Source organism: Coturnix japonica, chromosome 9 (assembly GCF_001577835.2).
Source record: "Coturnix japonica isolate 7356 chromosome 9, Coturnix japonica 2.1, whole genome shotgun sequence".
Lineage (NCBI taxonomy): Eukaryota > Metazoa > Chordata > Aves > Galliformes > Phasianidae > Coturnix > Coturnix japonica.
The window spans coordinates 20,222,411-20,243,504 of NC_029524.1; the positions used below are offsets into that span (position 1 = coordinate 20,222,411).

At 50.8% G+C, this 21,094-nt stretch overlaps 2 protein-coding genes across 7 annotated transcripts in view; one reads left to right on the forward strand and one right to left on the reverse strand.

Annotated features, from left to right (window-relative positions):
- The first annotated feature begins 6,069 nt into the window (after nucleotides 1-6,069).
- On the forward strand, nucleotides 6,070-17,893 carry CCNL1 (cyclin L1). Its single transcript, XM_015872117.2, has 11 exons — nucleotides 6,070-6,393; nucleotides 6,507-6,581; nucleotides 6,662-6,771; nucleotides 12,390-12,510; nucleotides 12,912-12,976; nucleotides 14,319-14,418; nucleotides 14,535-14,639; nucleotides 14,902-15,043; nucleotides 16,283-16,394; nucleotides 16,535-16,633; nucleotides 17,097-17,893. The coding sequence occupies exons 1-11, from the start codon at nucleotides 6,094-6,096 to the stop codon at nucleotides 17,443-17,445; spliced, it is 1,578 nt and encodes a 525-aa protein (XP_015727603.1). The 5' UTR covers nucleotides 6,070-6,093; the 3' UTR covers nucleotides 17,446-17,893.
- Nucleotides 17,894-19,694: 1,801 nt separating this feature from the next.
- The window catches only part of LEKR1 (leucine, glutamate and lysine rich 1), a 47,333-nt gene continuing 45,933 nt past the window's right edge, over nucleotides 19,695-21,094 (reverse strand). For all 6 annotated transcript variants that reach the window (XM_032446597.1, XM_032446596.1, XM_032446598.1 and 3 more), the window contains one exon: nucleotides 19,695-19,936. The gene's annotated coding sequence lies outside the window, so the exon portion shown is untranslated. The remainder of the gene's footprint in view (nucleotides 19,937-21,094) is intronic.

Here is a 21,094-nt window from a genome sequence, read left to right on the forward strand (position 1 = left end):
CCCCTGCCTTCCCACCTAGGAGACTGCACTGTGATTAATGGAGGCAGCAGAGAGGCGAGCACCTGGATGCACTGATGTGCAGGCAGAGGTCACTGATTTGTTTTGGGAACAGTGGGCTGGTGACAGCAGAGCTGCTGGTGGAGACAGACATCCGCACCCCATTCAGTTAATGGGGAGGCTCTCAAGGACAGGTGTGAACATTCAGAAGGCATCAGCAGCAGGCAGGATGGCTGTGAGGGCACTGACTTCTCCCCTTTGCTCTCCTCTGATGTGGTCATATATGGGACACTGAGCCCAGTTCTGAGCTCCCTGATTCAAGGCAGGCAGGGAGCTGCTGCAGAGAGTCCATTGGAGGGTTGCAGAGGTGCCTGGAGCACCTCCTGATGGGGAAACGCTGAGAGCACTGGTGCTGTTCTACCTGGGGAAGAGAAGGATGAGAAATGGATCATATCAATACCTGTAAGTATACAAAGAGCAGGGGCCAAGTGTGTGGGGTCAGGCTCTTTTCAGCTCTGCCCAGCAATGGGACAAGGTGCAACAGGCACAAATGTGAACTTTAGATCTGTGATTCTGTGAAATACAGCAGGGAGAGGGCAAGGCAGGAAGGAAGAGCTGCCATAGATCTTCATGTTATTCCCACACACCAGTGCAGACAGTGCAGCAAGGGCCTGCTGCACAGAGTGCCAGCGCTGTGGGTGCATGCATTTCCCACAGGAGCCATTCATTTTAGGATAGACCCAGCTGTGTGCCTGCTGTTTTGGCTCTGCCCATTTGGATTAACAAACACATCTTGATGGGAAGTCCCAAAGTGCCAGGAATGCCCCTTGTTCACCAGAGGGATTCAGCAGCCTGCTGAATGTTAACGGGCTGCTCGAGATGTGTCAGGCCAGGGATGGCCCACTGGGGACACCATTCATTTGGCCTGACACATGAACTAATGCAATGCACTCCCCATTAATCATAGCTACATCCCAAATCGTGACTTGGTTAGGGAAAAAAAAAAAACAAGCAGCATTGCAGAGAGATCAGATGGACTTTGCCACAACTTTCCTGACATTTCCAGTTAATGACAGAGCAAAGTAGCCTTTCTCAGCTCTCCAGGAGCAGCCTGACTCAGGGTAGGTACAAGGAGTGAGTGCTTGAGCCAATGGAGGGATCTGGTTAATGAGCTGCAGCTGGCTGAGCTATCAAACCTGCAGCTGGAGCACAGGCAATAGGTTGGGGGAGGTGGTTCTGTTTGTGGTTGTTGATTCTCCTTATGTGATATTCTGGAAAATGAACCTCTGTGTGGGCTTAAAAGCTGGAAATGTCCAACAGGTAAAGCTGCCCTCAACAGCAGGCTGTCAAACCCAGGCTGGGAAGGGTCTGTGGGCTGAAAGATGGGGGGGTCACCTAGAGGGAGCTGCATGGCCTGTGTGGCTCCTGGGCTCTTTGAAAACACACCATGGTGGAGGTGGGCTGCTGGGGGCACTGAGGCTGTACTGAAATGGGGGGTTGTGCTTGGGGTGCCCTGACCAGCAGCTGCATGAAGTATCCCTTACTTTTAAATATATATATAATAGTGTACACAAAGACCCTTAGAAGAAGTTAACTGGCTCTGCTGATTGCTTCTATTGATTACACCTTAACACTGCAGCAAAGAATCTGGTGCTTTTTGAGGCAGCATAGAGCCAGCATGAGCTCTGTTCTGTTTCAGAATGAAGTCGAAAAGCCTTTTTTCCCAGCCCTGATGATAACAGGCTTATATTTGAAGCTAAAAGCAGACGGGCTTTGCACAGCTGCTGAGACAGGCTGTGTGAGCAGCAAAACGCTCCTGATTTTGGTTGTGGGGTTTTGGTTGTGTTTTTTGTAACAAAGTGCTGCCTCCTGCTGGGTAAAAGGGTCCATCATAAAGCTCATCTTCAGCAAGATGTTCTTTAGTGTTCTTGGCCTGAACTTTGGGAAAGAGCATGAGACACTCCTGGCCCCGGGTCCTGCACTGCTGTGTGTGTACTAGCTAGCACTGTGGGCTGAGGAATGATAGCTCTGGAGGGGGTTCCTTGCTTGAATTTCATACCCAGGTAGTACTAAGTGAATGGTAAGTGAGCAGTTGCCAAAATCTGTATTGTTGGTCAGTTGGTTTGCTTTATTTTTTTTAACCCATTTAGGGAATATTAACCAGTGGCACTGTGGGTCTTCCCAGAACCTAAATGAGGTTTTGAGTATCTTTAGGGATCTTGTAGTTCAGCCCGTAGTCTGTTCCAGAAATAAGAGGATTGTTCCTCTGTGCTGGTAAAGTGAATTATATGGAGTATAATCCTGACTCTGCCTTACTGTATTTATGATATATACTGTACTGCCTTACTGTATGGTATGAGGGAACTGTAACAGCAGAAACCCTCATCCGTGTCCATTCTGGAATAGGAGTGTAACTCTCAAACAACCTGCTAATGGGACTTGAAGACCTTCCCTTGTTTCTAGCTCATCAATAGTGGAAATAGTCATGACTGTTGGTATGCTATATCCCTTACCCCACTGAGCACCCTGCTTGCATTTGTGTCGGTGTTCTCAGCGCCGCAGGGACACGCAGCTTGTTGTTGGCAGCTCCTTTGATTTGCAAGCACCTCGTGATCAATCAGAGGTGGTATCTGTTGCTTATCAGTAAAACAAAACACCCTGCCCATGTATTAGCTCTCGGTTCCCTTTCCCCGGCTGGCCGTGCTCAGCAGTGCGGCGCTACCCCGCTAGGTGCCGCACTGCCCCCGCTGCAAAGATGAGCTGATAAAAACCAAGACAATCTTGTTCAAACTCCAATGTGTTTTATTGAGAAATGCTCCGCTGGGCTCAGCCTGCAGGCGGCTTCTCAGAGCTGCATATGCTGTGAGAGGACAGGATAAGCCCTCACCCGACAAGCTGATCTTTCTTTCACTGTCCTTTAAAGCTGCAGACTCATGATGCATCCACCAAAAATAATTCAGGCCTGTCCTTGCAGTGACAAATCTCCTGGCTGAACGAGAGCAAAATCTGTCTCGCTGAGGTCTGCCTGGCAGGACACAGCCTGTTCTTTTCCATCTCCCCTGTCGCTCATTCCTGCTCACACTCCATGCTAGAGGCTCGCTGTGATTTGTTCCAGGTTGGAGCTCTGACCCTTTGCCTTTTAGCTCTCATGCCTGCAGCTGCAGATTGCTCAGTGGTGAGAAGCTGTGAGAAGCACATCCACACATGGAGCATCGGCTCTGGAGAGGTGCGTGGTGTAAAGAACAAATGGCACCGGGTGCAAGAGCCTGCCACCAAAGCACAGGGCCATGCTGTGAGCTCAGGGCACCTCTCCCAGGCTCTATGTCACTTTCTTCCTTTCGACATTAGCAGGACACGGGGAAATGGTTTTAAGTTGAAAGAGGGAAAATTTAGGTTGGATGTTAGGGGGAAGTTCTTCACTAGGAGAGTGGTTAGGCCCTGGAACAGGCTGCCCAGGGAGGTTGTGGATGCCCCGTCCTTGGAGGTGTTCAAGGCCAGGTTGGACGGGGCCCTGGGCAACCTGATCTAGTAAATGTGTATGTTTGGTGGCCCTGCCAGGCAGGGGGTTGGAACTACATGATCCTTGAGGTCCCTTCCAACCCGGGTCATTCTGTGATTCTGTGATGTTATCCCAGTTTTCTTTCTTCCAGATGGAAACGCTGTCAGTGACTGTAATGCTCCCAGGATGGAGCTGAGGCAGATGTGTGTGCCAGCACACGTGCAGAGCATTTGCTTCTTAAGAGCACGCCATGATCACTCGGTGTGGATAACACCCAGCCTCACTGCTCATTTCCCCACTGCAAGAGCTGGTAGGTGGCACTGCTGGCCCTTGGAGGGGGCTGAGTCAGAGCCGGGTGCAACAGAAACTGTTTCTCAGAGCCAACTTGGCTCCTGTGTCTTTGCTGGGAGGACGGTGAGTCCAGAGAGCACTGAGAGCTGTATGAGCAAACAGCAGCGATGGCGCTGCCGCCAGCCCTGCCCTTCCTCTGAAGCTGCCTGCTGCGGTTCAAAGGCTGGTGCATTAACTGCCAGGGTTGGTATTTCAATGCCAGTTCTCAAAGCAGTTCGCTTCGGTCACACACCGTGCATGCAGATGAAACGTGCTCTCTGACCTGCATCTGAATGTCTGCTGCCTGCACGGCGCTGTCTGGTGATGGAAAGGTCTGATAAATTCCACTTGCTTTGTCTTGATGCGACTCAATGAGAGAAACAAGCGTGAGTTTTGAATGTGCTGGAACACAGGTTGGAATCCAAAGGACATGAAGAATGATGTCCAATTTGAGAATGCACCAAGCTACTGTCCACCAGCCCACGCTCAGATGGTAGGAAAGGCTCACTGATTTCTATCTTTAATGACTTTCAGCTCGACACCAGCTGTGGCTTCACCTGCAAGAGACGAGGAATGCACTGAGAACAACAAAATGAAGATGGAAGGTAAAGAACTGGTTACCATGAAACAACGCATTGCTCAACTTTACTGAACTGAAAAATATACGCCCCAATGAGAACCAACACGAACATGGGGCTTCTTTACCCAACTCTTTAGTATTTCTTTATTGTGCAGTGCTTTAGTGACCTGTTATTTGCTTTTGCCATAGCAGAGATGCTTAGCACAAGCATCGCGTGTTTAGTGGCTGTGCAATGCACCAGAGAGGGCTGTTGGAGGTTTTGGCTGTTGGAGGTTTCTAAAAGACCTCCAAGCCTCCAGGTTGGCGGAGGGGCCTCTTAACTCTATGTAAAATTGTGTCTAAAATCTCAGTGCCTGCACAGTGTGCGGCTCAGGGGAAGGAAGTTGTGAAAGGGCCAGGAAATAGGGTGGGTACAGAACCCTGCCAGCTGAGCAAAGCCCTGCTGAGCCACAGGCTGCAGCACCGCCCAGCACTGGGCAAAAAGGGAAAAGCAAGAAAACGCTTCTGAAAAGGCGCTATGCCAGTGATAGTTACAGACTGGCTGCCAAACCCCCAATACAAACCCAAGGGAAGGCTGACAAACAAGCCCTGTGAACTGTGGACTCCGAGCCTTGTTTGTAAAGCCTCGCCCTGGCCGTGACACAGCGCCCAGCGCCTCACCCAGCTGCTGCACGCCTCGTGCTGCCACCAGGCCTCGTGCACCTCAGCCCATTGACACCCTCATTCATTTCATTACTCCTTTCCCACCTCTCGGCTGAGCTGCGGGGCGGCTCACAGCTGCTGTTATGGACAGCGCTGCAGGCCCGGCCCTGTGAACCCGGCCCCACCGCCCGCTGACCGGGCCCTGCCCACGGGACAAGGAGCCGCCGAAGCCCCCAGCCCCGCTTTGAGCCCCGCTTTGTGCCCCGCATCGCCCTCCTCGTGCCCCCATATCCCGGTGACGCGGTGCCGGGCCGACCTGCGGGGCCACACGGGGACACGGCCCCACAAACAACATGGCGACCGGCTGACGACACCGGGCGCTGTCAATCAAGCCGAGAGAGCCAATCGGATTGCAGAGCTGCCCGGCGGGGCGGGGCTGGCGGTCCGTCCTCGTGGAGGTAGTTCCGGCCGCGCGGCGCAGTGATTCGGTACGGAGTGATACGGCTCAGTGATACGACATAGTGATACGCGCAGTGATACGTGGTGATTCGGCCATTCCGGGAAGCGACGCGACAGGAGGGACATCCCGGCACCGGGATTGCGACAGAGCCGCGTGGTGCTGCCCCAAAGGGCCGAGAGCAGCGCTGTGCCTGCGGGGTCGGTGCAGCTGGAACGGCCGTTGGACATAACGGGCGAACCCGCGTTGTGCAGGACGCAGGCCGCGCTGTGCCGTCCCGGAGCGGTTCCTCCCCGCTATTAGCAGGATTTAATCGGGGCTGACTGAGCGCACACACACCGCGGCCTCACGGGGTCGGAGCGGCCGCTCCCTCGCAGCTCCGCTCGGTCCGGTCCCGCACAGTCCCGGTGCCGCCGGTCCCGGCCGTGCTGTGTGCTCTGAGCTCTGAGCTCTGCTCCGTGCCTTGTCCCGCTCAGGGCGGGGCGGCCGGACTCTTTTTTCCCTTGTGTCCTGGCGCTGCCGCTCAGTGCTGCGTCACAGCGCCGTGCGGCGCCAGTCGGAGCGTGGCCGCGGCTCGGTCCGGCCGCCATGATGGCTTCCGCCGCCGCGCACCCGCCTCCCCCTCCCGTCACCGCCGTCCCGGTTCCCGTCGCACCGTCCGCCGTCCCGCCGCCTCCCCCGCCGCCCCCCGCCGCCCCGGGGATCCTGATCGGAGACCGGCTGTACTCGGAGGTGTCCCTGACCATCGACCACTCGCTGATCCCCGAGGAGCGCCTCTCGCCCACCCCTTCCATGCAGGACGGCCTGGACCTGCAGTGCGAGACCGACCTGCGCATCCTGGGCTGCGAGCTGATCCAGGCGGCCGGGATCCTGCTGCGGCTGCCGCAGGTGGGAGCGGGGCCGGGGGCCGCCATTGTGCCGGGGGGCGGCGGCGGAGCCCGGCACAAAATGGCGGCGGGCGCGCGCGCTGACGGGCCGCCTCCTCCTCTGTGCCCTCACAGGTGGCGATGGCGACGGGGCAGGTGCTGTTCCACCGCTTCTTCTACTCCAAGTCCTTCGTCAAACACAGCTTCGAGGTGAGCGGGGCCGGGGGCGGCGCTGGGCGCGTTGTATCGGGCTTTGCGACGGGTCTGACGGAGCCGGGCCTTCCCCGCAGATCGTGGCCATGGCCTGCATCAACCTCGCGTCTAAGATCGAAGAGGCGCCGCGGCGGATCCGGGACGTGATCAACGTGTTCCACCACCTGAGGCAGCTCAGAGCCAAGAGGTAAGGCCGGCTGCCGCCCCGCCGCGCCCTCACACTGTCCGTGGCAGCATTAACACCACGAGCCGCTCAGCACACACACCTCACATCTCCTGGTGCCTTCCCCCTGGTTGTGCTGGCAGCCGGGTGGCTGTTTGCAGAAGGGGAGGCTGAGCTTGGAGTGATAGCGATGGTATTTTGTAGAAATGGTGATTTTTGGAAGGGATCTAAGAGCGTGGCCTGGTTTACAGAGTGTACAGCTGTAATGACAGCACCTCTACAAGGAGGAAGTGCAGTTGAGCCTTGGAAGCTGGAGGTATCTCTAATGGCAAAAAGTGAGGCTTGTGGCCTTTTATGGTACCGTGTGCTTGATGGAGTGTAAGCTCACCTGATCCATGTGCGGATCTGTGGCTGCGGAGCTGTTTTCAGTTGTGAGTGCCTAATTCTGCTTTTTTGTGTGGGAATTCATGTCTGTTTTCATGTGGAAAGCAGATCATGTGTTAAAGAGGGAAAAGGAAGGGGGAAAGGGAAGAAGAGATCCCATTAAACACACAGTTTCCTTAAATGTGTCGTGTAGCAGAGTTAGAGACTGAGGTGGGAGACTTCAGCTGTGGTGAAGTGCCTTTATTTCTAGAGTGTGATTACTTAAGGCAATCTGTAGCTCGAAAGGTAGGGATAGTTCTCAGCCAGGTTTTTAAATTCACACTCTCACATATGGCTTTGTATCACCAGGTTAATGCAGGAGTTCACACTGAGCCCTGTGTTACCTTCTGGAGGGAGTAGAAATCCCTTAGGGAGAAGCCAGCAGTTCCTTGGGACATTTATCCTGGTTGTGATTCTGTGGCATCTAAAACTTCTCTCACTGCCCTGTGCTCGTGTCTTTGGAGTTAGCTTCAGATAAAAGAGTGATTCACTGTTAAAGTTCCCATGGCCCTTAGTTTTGTGGTGGGGTTTTTCTCCCCCATTTCCATCTGCGTTGTTGTCCCTGATGGCCCAGAGGGAGTTTGTGAAGTTATGCAGAATGTGGATTGTGTGTTGTTCTCCTTTATGACGAGGGAGTCTGGCTTTTGGATTGTTGAAGCTGATGGAGTGATTCCTAATGTTTTGGCCTTGATCTGGATGCACAAGCCTGGTTAGTTGTATTGCAGTGCCTTTTACATTTTAGTAAGGAGAATACAAAGGTTTTGTGCTATACAAAGGATCAGAGGATGATACAAAGGACCAAAGGATGAACTTAACCTGTGAACTGAAGTCTTTCCAGCCAGCCTGTTCCAAAGCAGAATGTCACTTACACATGTTACATGGTGACTTAAATGCATCATGTCATGAAGTCACGCACTTCTGCCCCGTTATTGTCTGCAAAAATGGGTTTTGTTGGTCTGAGATTCTGAGTGAATCTGCATGCAACCAATCTTAAAATGCCCAAGTCTGACATCCAGGCTTGCTTTTTCTTTTTAAACAGGATGTAAACGTTTTTCTGTACTTTGTACAAGTTGACAAGTACATGATCTGTACACGTTATTAACTTCAACTCTTTTTTCCCTTGCAACCGACTATACAGCGACCAGCTACATTTACCAAAGCCTGGGTGATGTGGAGTGGTACATAAAGATGAAGCTTTCGTCATGGCAACAGTGAGTGAAGTATCGAAAATCCCCAAGGAGAAGCCAGTGCTCTGAGAATAGGTCACTGGAATCGGGGGACTAACAGGTTGGCCGATGGTGAACCATTTGGAAGAACTCCTGTACCTTGTTATAAGCTTTTTTCTTTGCTGTCCAGGTTTTTAGAATACTAGCTTAATCCTCTTTTATCTGAAGCTAACACTTAGACTGTAGTTAGTTTCTCACACCCAACCCAGAGCTGAGATGAATGGTCAGGCTGCTGTACTTTCTTTCTGCCTGTAGTTGAGTTTTTCCATTAATTGAAGCTCTTAACCCACACATGACATTTGATAGACTTGCTTTCTTAAACAGTTTTGGGTTCTTAGGTCCACCTTGTGGATCTGTGTAAGTGCAGTTTGAGTTGTAGTCAAACATGCCTCCATCACAGGGGGAAGCAGAAGTCTTTAAATTCGTAAAGCTATGTATGTAAATGATGTGCAAGTGGTCCTTATGTGTGTGTTTGTGGGAATGGGAATGGCATTGGGATTTCCTTTTGTAAGTCATGTAGTCAACTGAGTTACTGCGAGGTCGTATTTCTAATGCTGGGAAATAAGAAAAAGCTCTAAGTGCTCTGTAAGCTAGAAGTGTTGAGGACAAGCACGCTGTCTTTGGGATCTCTCACAAGCATATGTCATGTAGTATTGCATGTGAAATGTTTGTGTGCATGAAGAAAAGTCGTATTATGAACATACTGCTTTTGTGCTGAAATATCTCTGTTCTCAGACAAGCATAACTCATGTTTAATATGCACAATGTAGTTTGAAGTTGGTTTTTATATATCTTAAATGTGCCTGAAAGCTGCAGAAAGTCTTTATGAGGCTTCAACCGAATGTGACTGCTGTCATTTGTAACCTCACAAGTGTTGCTGTGAGATGTTGGTTGGCTGTTCCTCGCTTCCATTGCAGCCGTCCCACAGTCCCACACTTGTGCTCAGGTGGCTGCGTTAATTCAGTGCTGTTCTTAACTGTTCCATGAACCTGCAGTGCCTGTATTTACAATGCTGGGGACAAACGTACAACTCTCTTTCTTCTGGAATTGGCTGCCATAAGAGAGATGTGCTGCTCTTTGAAATGAGATGCTGATGTCACACTGCACTGATAGAAGGACGTGTTGCATTTCAAACACAAAGCACACACGTGGTCCTTTTCCTCCTACTTACTGTGTGTTGCACAGGTATCAAACATTAGTGCTGCATCTGATGAAGCTGTAGCTCTGTCAAGCACGCAGATCCTGTTTGCCAGAGGGATTTTAAACAAGCATGTTTAATTTATTCTGTTGGGAATGCATTACAGCGTGCTTATCTTCAGAGTCTCTAAATCCAGATTAAGTTTTGTGGCTGTTGGAGTGATTTACCAGGACGGGCACTGTGTGCTGCTCATAAGTATGAAGTCGTCCTGCAGTGCTGCTTCTGGTTTGTAACAAGGGACTGGAAGTAGGAAATCGTAATACTGCTTTGCTGTGTGGGGTTTGAAGCTTAGTTTTCTATAGAAGCTTTTAAATCATTTCCCTGACATGGTGTGTGGGCCCAGAACTGATTACTTACCAGTTCTGAGTAGTAAGAGCAGCAGATGCAGCATCCAGTTCCTCTCCTTGCCTTTCAGTTGGAATGATAAAAAGTTTTGCACAGGGAAATCTCTGAAGTCCCCAGCTCCTAAATAATGACATCCCCACACTGTGGAGCTGCTGGCAAAAGTGCTAAGCTGGTAAATCTTACCCAGTGGGGAACGTAAGTGCTGCCTGCAGTGAGATGCAGCACAGTCATATGCAGATCACTGTTCTGAAGGAGATAAAAGGCTGTTTGTCCACTTCTGGAAATACTTCCTGGATAAACTGATACTTTATGGCCTCCTGAGGTCTGTAGATCTCTGGAACTTGTCTCATAGGTGACAGAGCAGGTAACTGAGGGCACACAGAGTAAAGCACAATTCCAGCTGTACGGTGATGTTGAGTTCCTATCACTCAGCTGTCAAACACATACAGAGTCTGCAGCAATGCTTTAGCCCTGCAGAATGACAGCAAAGCTTCACATGCAGGAAGGCTGGCAGCCTTTCCTCTTGCACTGTTAGCTTACTGCTTTTGTTTTATGACTTCTAGAAATGGCTTTTAGAGAGAGCAGGCTCATTTGGAAGGCAGTGATCCCACTGCAGGGTGTGACATGACCCCAGGTAGCTGCATATCAGAGCTGTGTATCAGCTGCTCAAGGTGTTTCCTCTAGAATTGACTGCTCTGAAACATTCTGCCAAGGAACCTAGACTTGTTTCTGCTCTCAGTGCAGCCATTCAGATCCTGTTACGTCAGTGATCTCTTAGATAAAACTATATCAAGTAATGCTGTTATAAAACTCAGCAGTTGGAAGTGAATTGGCTTCAGCTGCTTGAACCCGTAGCTGGTTCTTTCAAGCAGCCCTCCCACTCCAGAGCATTATATTCAAACTGCACTTGCCGTGTTTGCTGATGATGTCCTGACTGCTCCATGGGACTGGTCACCTTAAACTTAAGTCCTTCTTCTCCAGTTACCTTGTGAAAAATGGCATTTTTGGCGTTACATGTGAAATATGACAAACCTCAGGAACTCCCTGAGTGAGAGTTAATGAGCACAGTGCCTTTACACGGGGTGGAGGATGCTGACAGCAGCAGTGCTTCTGCTTGAGCTGCTGACCCTGGTACCACAGAGCTGCTGGGAGCCGTTCCTGGGCCCCTTGGCAAGGGCTGGGGGAGCTCATGCTTCAGGTGCATGGAGATCCAGCACGGTGTTTGTGTTAGTGCAGTGCATGGCTGCTTGTATCCTTTGACCAAAGGCTGCAGTCATCCTTCCAGGCGGCTGCAGAAAGTGCACCCACCTCACAGCCAGGTTTGCTGCAGCTGGGCAGCCCTGTGGTTACCCTTGTAATTCCACTGACCCTTCCTTTATGGGATGGGACCATAGGGAGGTTCTGAGTGTTGTTTCCACTCTCACTGGGGAAAAAGCCGCGTGATGAACCCGTGGAACTTGCACTGACTCAGGAAAGACAATTCAGTAATGAAACGTGAAATATTTTGAATCTTTGCTGTGCTGTTTCCTATTCAGGGTAGCGTAAGTGTGTCACTGGTACTTGGAGTGAACTAGAGCTGTGGGGTAAGCAGCTGTGGATTACTGGAGTGTGAGCAGCTGCAACACGATGCTTGTGCACCAGGAGGCACATGGGATGAGTGGGGAAGGATCTTCCTTTGAGGCAGTGGGTGCAGTGTGGGGAGTGATGACAGCTGGAGCCCCAGCACAGATGAAGGGAGACCAACGGGCACGATGCTTGTGCCTGAACCACACAGTGGGTTGTTGCAGTTGGAACAAAAAAGCCAAAAAGCTTTGAAGAGTTGAGGTTTTGGATTTGGAAGGAGTCGGGGGTTGAATTGATGGTACCAGACTTTGGAATTTTGCCTTGCTGTACAGTCACTGATGGATGTCTGCAGTGTGCAGAACCACAGTTTTAAAGTCTAAATGCTTTGCTGTATTAGACTTGTTGTACATCACAGTAGGGCTCTTTCTGTCAAGATCTCAGTAACGTTATCTTCTGGGGCACATGAAACTGCAGCTTCCAAAGCACACGCTTGCTACATTAACATCAGTAAAACCCTTCTGAAAGCTGTTCTGGCTTCTGTTCTGGCAGAGGTAACAGCATCGTGCTCTTTCTCCCCACCTCCATTGTGCAAAACAAAGGTTCTCTGAGTTCTTTGCTGAAAAGGTGACTCTATTCCAGCAGCTGGGGCTGTGTTTTGTGTGCACAGTAGGGAAGGATCTTTGTAATCCATGTAATCCATAGGCAGTCAAACGCAGGAACTAAACTAGTCTATCTAAACTTGGACAGCACAAGATTAATGCTTAAACTTGCTTGCAGGAGTTGAAAATCGTTTTCTGTTGCCATTAGTTGGTTGGAAGGGAAAACAGAGTTGTTGCTATTTTTTGGATATGCAAAACAGTTTTGATTTTATTTCTTGCAAACTATAGGACTCCAAGCCCCCTGATGCTTGATCAGAACTACATAAACACCAAAAATCAAGTAATCAAAGCAGAAAGGAGGGTACTGAAGGAGTTGGGATTTTGTGTTCATGTCAAGCATCCACATAAGGTGAGTAATCAGTGATAATGTAACTTGTAAAGAGTGTCCTGCCCTGAAGGTGTCACCGTGGGCTATGAGACAACAGGCGCAGATGTAAAAACAATCAGACTTCATCTGCTTATTCCGTAGCTGTTGTCAGTTGTGCTTTTGCATGAGTGCTCATGCAAGTAGCTGTACTGACCTGTGGTAGCAGTGACCTCCCTGGGCAACGCTGCAGGTGGTTGGTTTTGAAAGCCACAGACCAGGAGCAGAGCAGTGCCTGAACGAGGCTGCTGATGCTGTGGGCATAGAGTGCGTAGCTAGAAAAGGAGGAGCCCACCATGTCTTGCTGTTTGGCTGTCAGTATTTATTTATTTACTGTTGCTTCATTTGTTAAAACTGAGTCTTTTTTTCTCTTTCTTTGCCCTCAGATCATTGTGATGTATTTACAAGTCTTAGAGTGTGAACGTAATCAAACCCTGGTACAGACAGCCTGGTAAGTTACTTTCTGTTCTCTTTCTAGCCAGGAAAATAGTAGCAGAAATAATAAGCCTGATGATCCATATGCAAAGCAATGAGATGTAAGTCATTATATAACTATTTACTTCCAAAACACGATAGTGCTTGTTTCTGCTTACTATTTTCATGGCTTGATTCCACTCTGTAATGGAGAACTCAATTTAACTTTGTTCTTTTTTCTACTCTTTAATTAAAGGGTAGTCCCTGATGGTAAGTCATAGAGCTCTGCCCTCGCACCTCAGCCCATGACCTGGGGATGGCCTGTTTGGCTGCCCTTCTCTCCAGCCAACCCAGTGCAAGCTCTCATCCGAGATTCACTGAAGTGGTCCATATCCATCGGGCAACATCTTCTAGTTCTGTCTGGGTGTCAAAAGGATTTGTATATTTGCTTTGAGAAGTACCTGTTCAAAATGTTTCTAAATGTATTTGTTGCCTAGCTACTGTATACTGCAGTTTATTTAAAGGGCCCATGGACACATTGGGGAGATCGTCTGCCAACATAAACTGAGTAGCTGTAACACTTGGCTAGACTCAAGGGTTGGTTTTTTGTTTTCCATAATAAATTAGTGCATGAAGCATGTTCACTTAGTATCCGTATGGGCACTGTTCTGTACAGCCAATACTTGCTGACTGCTGTTCGTTTCTCTCCCATAGCTCAGAAACTTTAAAAGTCATGGAGATCTCTGCTGTTTAAACGTATCTCTTGGCATGTAGTGCGTGGCAGTGCTCCATGCTGGAACAGAGGTAGCCTAGAGAAGTAGGAGATCTGGTGCTGACTTGTAGCTCTTTTTTAACATGAAGGTTTTAAACACAGCGAGCGAATTGGATGCTTTTCCTTTGGGATGAAATTGATGTTAATCAAAGCACACATAAAGCTTTAAACGCAATGTTCTGTGAACCGTATCGGTTGCATCTAGCCTCTGGAAAATGGTAGGTTCAAAACATGCTGTATTTTCATGTTTGAGTCTTGAGCAGATTGATTTGGAAACGTGAGAACTTTGGTGTTTGAAGCAAACAGCTGCAGGATGAGAAGTACTTGCTGGTTTGCTGCTCAGTGGACACTTCACGGTGCAGTGTAACTGACAGGAAGCTGTTACACAGCGCTACTTGCATTGGCTTTTCAGAGCAATGGGAATGGTGCAGACTTCTTTCATAGAAGTAAGAACTGTAGTTCTTCCCAAAGAACTACGTAGTAACTAAAGAGCGCAAAAGTATTTAATAGAATAACAGAAAAAATAATAAAGTCAATTGAGTCTCCAGTATTGTTGTCCTAAAGATGCAGACCTGAGATCCAACCCTGCCTGAATTCTGTCTTTTAGGAATTACATGAATGACAGCCTGCGAACAAACGTGTTTGTTCGCTTTCAGCCAGAGACTATAGCATGTGCTTGCATTTATCTTGCTGCTAGAGCTCTGCAGGTGAGTGCTGTTCTGCCTTTCTATGGACTTCTATTGCTAGAAGCTCAGTGTCAAGAAGATAGTGAGAGTGTCTGTGCTGTGATCCATGATCTCCAATTAAGGTTTGTTGTTTTCAGATTCCCTTACCCACCCGCCCGCACTGGTTCCTGCTCTTTGGCACTACGGAGGAGGAGATCCAGGAGATCTGCCTCACCACTCTGAAGCTCTACACCAGAAAGAAGGTACCACCCTCAGGATGTGTTTGCTCTGGGGCGGGTTTTGTTGTCACATCAGCTGTCTCAGCTGTGTGGGGATGCTGGGGCACATCTCCATGTAGGTGCAGCTGTAAGGGCTGTGCTGTGCCGCTGCTGCTCTCTGGGGGGGCTGAGATGGGATGGCAGGAGCTCAGCAGTGAGTCGCGTTGCTGGGCAGGCGGTTACAAGATCCGTGTTTTGGAGGAGTGGGATGGAAAAAACAGCTTTGTGCCTCTTGTTACTTTAATAGCCCAATTACGAGTTACTGGATAAAGAAGTGGAAAAAAGGAAAATGGCACTGCAGGAAGCCAAACTGAAGGCAAAAGGCTTAAATCCGGATGGAACTCCAGCACTTTCCACACTGGGTGGCTTTTCTCCTGCATCCAAACCATGTAAGCTGCTTCTCTTGTACAGGAACTTGCATGACGCTATTGGAGTACTGTCAAACTGATGGGTTTAAATGTAGTTTGCTGGTTGAGCTGCAGGGCAACGCAGACTTTATCACAGAGCTAAGAAACAAAATAAATTTGTCCACAGTCACTGAGAAGTGAAATAGCAAATCAGGGGAAGTAAAGCTGCTCTGCTCTCCCTGTCATCTGCACTTCCGCAGGGGGGATGGGGACGCACTAATGGTGTGTTCCCTGCAGGTTGCAGCAGTGTCCAGGCTGGGTATGTTGCATTGCTGTGTTACAGAGACGCTCTGGATTTGATGTTGTGGGGTCCTGAGGGGCTCAGGGCTCCTTTTGTAGCAGGTGTTTCTGCACTCTGCCTTTCTGCAGGGCCTTTAGGGCAGGCCGTGGTCAGGAAGCAGAAGGGGAAGTCACAGCCATAGTGCTGTAGTGAGTGAAAACCTGCAGGGTGGATCTCCAGTCAGTGGGTGAAGCTGCCTGAGCTCAGTGTGCAAAGAGCAGACAGTGCTGTCTGGTCTCAGCTCTCAATGCCCTCCTCCCACAGCACTATTAGGAGCTTGAGAGCGTGTTCTGAGAAAGCACAATTACTTGTTTCTCTTGAAAACCAAACGGCATCGAGTTGGCAAGTGTGAATTTCTCCCTGGGAACCAAAAGGGCTTCCTTGTGTTTGGGAAGGCACAGTTTGGCTCAGAAGCACTTGAGGGAAGGCAGGGCCTGCAGCAGGGCAGCAGCATCCTGACAGCTCAGGGACAGCTGCTGGCAGAGCTTTGCCTTCCTGTATTCTGTCAGGAAATGAGCCCTTATTGAGTGAACTCAGGTTTTGTTCTTGTATTTGTTACATTTGTACAGAGCGCCTAAAGCTCAGATCCGTACCTTTGCTGTGCAGTCTTGTTTTGTGCTAACAGCTGGACATGAGTGTCCATGTCTGCCCATGGGCACATCCAGCCCCGTGCTGTGCTGAGGGAGGACACAGAACTGTGTGATGATGAAGGCTGGAAAAGGCCTCTAAGATCTCACAGTCCAACCATCCGCCTCCCACCTGCGTAACCCACTGCGTGGTGTCCCTCAGTGCCACGTCTGCCCTTAAACACCAGCAGGGATGATCAACAGCAGCTCTGCAGTTCTGTTTGCCCTTTGTACAAACAGTGCACATGAATTGAGATACGATGTGCTTGTGCCAAAGTCCAAGGAAAACTTCTAATCTTGAATTTAAATCTGCAGCTTCTCCACGAGAAGTGAAAACTGAAGAGAAGAGTCCAGTACCTCTGAACACCAAAACCATTAAAAAAGAGCCGGAAGAACGGCAGCAGGCTTCAAAGAGCCCTTACAACGGGTAGGTGGGAAACTCCTGTTCAAAGAGACTTTGCTCTCTTCATCTGAACCAGCTCTAAGCTGTGTAACAGAAGCCATGAACACCTCAGAGGGATAACCCTGCTAACCCTGCTAACCCTGCTGCTTTCTTCCCCCTTCCAGCATGAGGAAAGAAAGCAAGAGAAGTCGGAGCAGCCGCAGTGCGAGTCGGTCCAGGTCGAGGACAAAGTCCCGGTCTCGATCTCACACCCCCCGGCGGCAGTAAGTGCTGGTTTGTTTGTGGTTGTTGGGTTTTGTTTTGTCGTGGTTCTTTTTTGATGGGGGGTTTGACCTTCTGTCATTGTGTCCTGTATTTTGTGGGGTGGGAGGGGAGCTGTGCAGGCAGTGGATGGGGCAGTGTTGGCTGGTGGCAGATCTGGTGGTGTGATCTGCTGTTAGCCTTCATGCTGGCATTTGGGGTGGAAACCGCAACTTTGGTGTCAATAAGGTGTTCCCCCAGTGCTGCAGCTTTGGTTACGGCCTTTTTTCCCTCTAACCTGATGCTGAGGGCAGGGTTTGTGACAAGGTACAATTGCAAAAGGTGTCACCCTGTGGTGTGCTGATAATGCCACCATTGCCAGCGGTCACTGATTCCTCCCAGTAACCTGGAAGCTTCTAAACAGGAAAACATGATGGTGTGTGTGTGTGAACAGGAGCTGTTAACACTCTGTTGCTTCTCTGTCAGCTACAACAACAGGCGCAGTCTGTCCGGGACGTACAGCTCGCGGTCCAGGAGCAGATCCCGCAGTCACAGCGGCAGCCCCCGCAGGCACCACAACCACGGCTCCCCGCACCTGAAGGCCAAACACAGCCGGGAGGAGCTGAAGAGTGCGAACAGACACGGCCACAAGAGGAAAAAATCCCGGTCACGTTCTCAAAGCAAATCCAGGGATCATTCTGACGCTGCCAAGAAACACCGGCACGACAGGGGGCACCACAGGGACAGGCGCGAGCGGTCCCGCTCCTTCGAGAGATCCCACAAAGGGAAACATCACAGCAGCAGCCGCTCGGGGCACAGCAGACACCGGCGCTGAGCTGGGACCGGGCTGGGCTCTGCTGGAGCCTGTATATAACACAGCGAATGGACTCAGTGAAAGCGAGGGAATCGAGGAGGATGTGATTAATTTAAAGTCCAGATCTGATTTTTCTAAGACACAGAGGGAGTTTTTCTTTTGGGAAAGAACTGTTACCAACTTTTGCACATAATACCTTAGCAGTATCAGACAGAACAGCGATCAGGTTGACTCGTGTGTTAGAGTTGTGTGTTGTTTATTGATCCGAGAACTGGAGAATGGAGTTCTGTACAAAGGCGAAATGTACCTTATTTTTATACAAGTCAATTGCAGACACTTATATTTAAGTATAGTTATTTGTTTAAACGATGGTGGATACTTTCTTACACTGGTTTTAGTCTGCATGTGTTAAAAGATTTTTACAAGAAATAAAATATAAGGCTTTTTCTACTGCCCGTCAGCTGTCAAACGAGGAGCTACTAAAGTAACTTCCTTCACTGCTAGATGCAATGGGGCGCTGGGTAACAGCACAGGGACAAGTCTGTGTCTTGTAGGGAGGCGCTACCACTTCTGCGCCCTCCCTGTGTCTCCGTGGTACTTGCAGCCATTGCAGCCCCGGGTGCAGGAGCTGCTGCACGGTGAGCAGATGGGCGGCAGCAGCCCCACGTTGGTTTAATGCCGGGTGGCAGATGGCAGCCGGGGGGAGCAGGAAGCACACGGTGCTCCGGGCAAGGAACTGTTCCAACAGCAAAGTGCCACAGGAGGATAAAGCTGTGCAGTCAGCTCAGTGCAGAGCAAGAGACCAGGTTGGGGCCCAGCAGATGGGGGTGCTGCATGGGGCCAGTGGGAGGAGCTCACACGTGAGCTGCCAGCGTCCAGCTGAGCATGGGGAGCTGCAGTAAGAACTGGGCAGTGCAGACGCTGCTGTGAGCAGCACTGAGCGCGTGGAGCTGCTCAGCCTGAACCTGCGCTCTGCCCGTCTCTGTCCGTCCCTCCGAATTCTTTATTGCTTTCCACAGGACGTTCCCATGGGTCACGCTGCTCTCCCAGCCCATACCCGACTCACGTTGCATTATCGCTCTGTTGGCTGCGCCCTGCTGAGGAAAAAACACTGCTGTGAAGGAAGCAGCTCCCCCAGCTCCTGCCTGGCTGCGAACCAGCAGCACCGCATGAGAACACGATGATGGTCCAATGGGAGGAAAATAACTGCGAAAACGCACCGAGTTTGTCCCAGGAAACGAAACCTCTCGTTGAGGCTGAGCTGCTCCCAGTGCCACCAGCTGCTCCGCTGCCGTGCTGGGCTTCATTCTGTAGGTGGAAGTGTTGCAAAGCAGACGTGAGCAGCCCGTGCACACACAGCACGCAGCACCACAGGCACTGCTGCAAGGCACAAGGCACAAGGTACAAGGCACAAGGTACAAGGCACAGCGCTGCACAACCCGGGGGTCACTTGAAGCCCCGCAGGATTCACCCTGTGCCGGGGCTGCAGGAGCCCCCTGTGGCTGCTCCCAGCCCCCAGCTGCCCCTCCTGCACTGTGGCTCCCAAGTGCTGGGAAGGCCGTCATTACCCAAAGGAAAATCCCCCATTCTATTTCCAGTTCCCATCTGTGGGGAGTTCATCACTGCACTGGACACTGGGATTAGAGCACAGTAGTTTGCCATTAAGGAAACTGCAAGCAACAAAGATATTATCTCTAACATGTGGTTCTTATTTGAGATCTGTCAGGTTACACGAACTGACACGACACAGCTCGGGGTGGCTGTTGTTCTGCACACACTCACGTGGGTTCCCCTCACAGCACTGCCCTGAGCACAGCAGTGCTGGCAATAGAGCTGTCCTGCATGAGGGGCTTCAGAGCAGCTCCCAACAGTGGCTGTATCTCTGAAACCACACACAGCTGAGGTACCAGGAAAGGCACCAGGAAAGGCAGATGAAGGGGGATGCCAATAACAAATCCAAACATGGCACCCAAACCCAGGTGTGGGACCCTTTCCCTGCCCAGCAGCAGGACACAGGTGGGCTCTGTGCAGGAGGCAGAGCTCGGCCTGGATCCCCAGCACAGTAACCAGGCTGAGAAGAGGACGATGGGGTAAAGCAATGAGTGACATACACATGGTATGACAGGATGAAACAGCAGCAGCTGCTCATGTGATGTAGCAAGGGAAGGGTTGCAAGTAATTCCACGGCAACTAAACAAAGCAAAGATGGTGGTTGAAGAAGCATCTCACTGTAAGCACCAGGCACATGGTCCCACATGGCAGCTGTGTACCTGCTGTGTGCGCTGTGTCCATCCCCGGGTGCAGCAGTGCTTCCTTCCATGACGGATCTCCTCACCCTCCAACTTTCTGTGGGCCCTTTGGATGCAACTTTTGCTTCTTTTCCTTTACAGCACAGGAATTAAAGCCCAGCCGTCCCCGTGTGGCTCCAGCGTATGAATTACAGCCTCCTCTGAGCTCCAGCAGCTGCCTCGTAACCCTGCGAGGAGGTGCTGCTGCTAAACATAGAAGGGATCTGCAACAACAAAACCCAACTAAGACATCAGCACACATCATGGAGTTGGCAGCCGGCAATCCATAACCGCAGTGAGGCAATGCTGCTACTTGGTTACACCACAGCAGCCATAAATCCTCCCCCTCCGACCTCTCTGTGCACTTCTCAGGGGTTGGAGATGATCCTTTTTTTGGGTATTTTCCCCCAAATCACACGTGTGGTTCTTTGTTCAGAACCTCACGAGGATTAAAGTGACCACCCCGTCCTGGTAACCTGGAACACTGACAGCTCACACAGCTCCGCACACAGGAAACAGCTGCAGAAATGGATGCTAAATGGATTCCCATCAGAGCCAACGACTCACAACAGGCAGCGCTCAGCAGCTCAGCAGCTCAGCCTGGCATTACTGTGAGCAGAGGCAGAGGCAGCCCCCAGTCCTCCTCCAGGTACCACTCGTTATAGGAAAGCAGTGTTAAGCACAACTCATCTCTTTCCACTTCACACAAACTGGGAGCTGGAAAATCCCACACAGGCCCCAGGCTGCTGCCAGCAGCTGCTCCTGGCTGCTCATGTTCCACGGCTCTTTCCTGCCCACCCCCATGACTCAGGCCGAGGGGCTCCCCTCATCCCCAGCACAGCGTCAGGACATTTTCCTTTGTGCTGTGCTGAAACTTTCCCCTGTTAAATGTCACCACCCCACGTCTCCAGAGGGGACCACCCTGCACTGTTCCTCAGTGCTGCTGCTTATTGCTGTAGCGCTCATTCACTGCAGGAGCAGTGGCTGCTGCTAATCACAAGTGCTTGACACCCACCGAGACTGAGACACCCCACCCCATCAGGACTGTGCCATGCTCCAGAACCACGGCAATGTGGCACTGAGGGACGTGGGCACCCTGCGTGGTGGGGTGGGCCGGGGTTGGGGATCTCTGGTCTTTTCCAACCAGAATGATTCTGTGATTCTAAAGCACAGACAGCTCCAGCTCCAGCTCCAGCTCCAGCTCCAGCTCCAGCTCCAGCTCCCTCTGGCTCCATGTCAGCAGCAAGCAGGGCTGGGCTGCACACATGAATGCTGCTAAGGGGCAACTGGTGACTCAGCAGTGACGCATCCTGCTGGGTGCAAAGCCCGGAGCTGTATCGCACTGATTCCCATTTTCCATCAGGTTCTGTTCCCATAGTGGC

Bases quoted from the DNA above. Each gene is read 5' to 3' on its own strand.
- CCNL1 (XM_015872117.2), top strand. From the start codon at position 6,094: ATGATGGCTTCCGCCGCCGCGCACCCGCCTCCCCCTCCCGTCACCGCC. The intron at 12,977-14,318 runs GTAAGTTACTTT...TCTGTCTTTTAG, and splicing joins ACCCTGGTACAGACAGCCTG to GAATTACATGAATGACAGCC. The intron at 16,634-17,096 runs GTAAGTGCTGGT...CTTCTCTGTCAG, and splicing joins TCTCACACCCCCCGGCGGCA to CTACAACAACAGGCGCAGTC.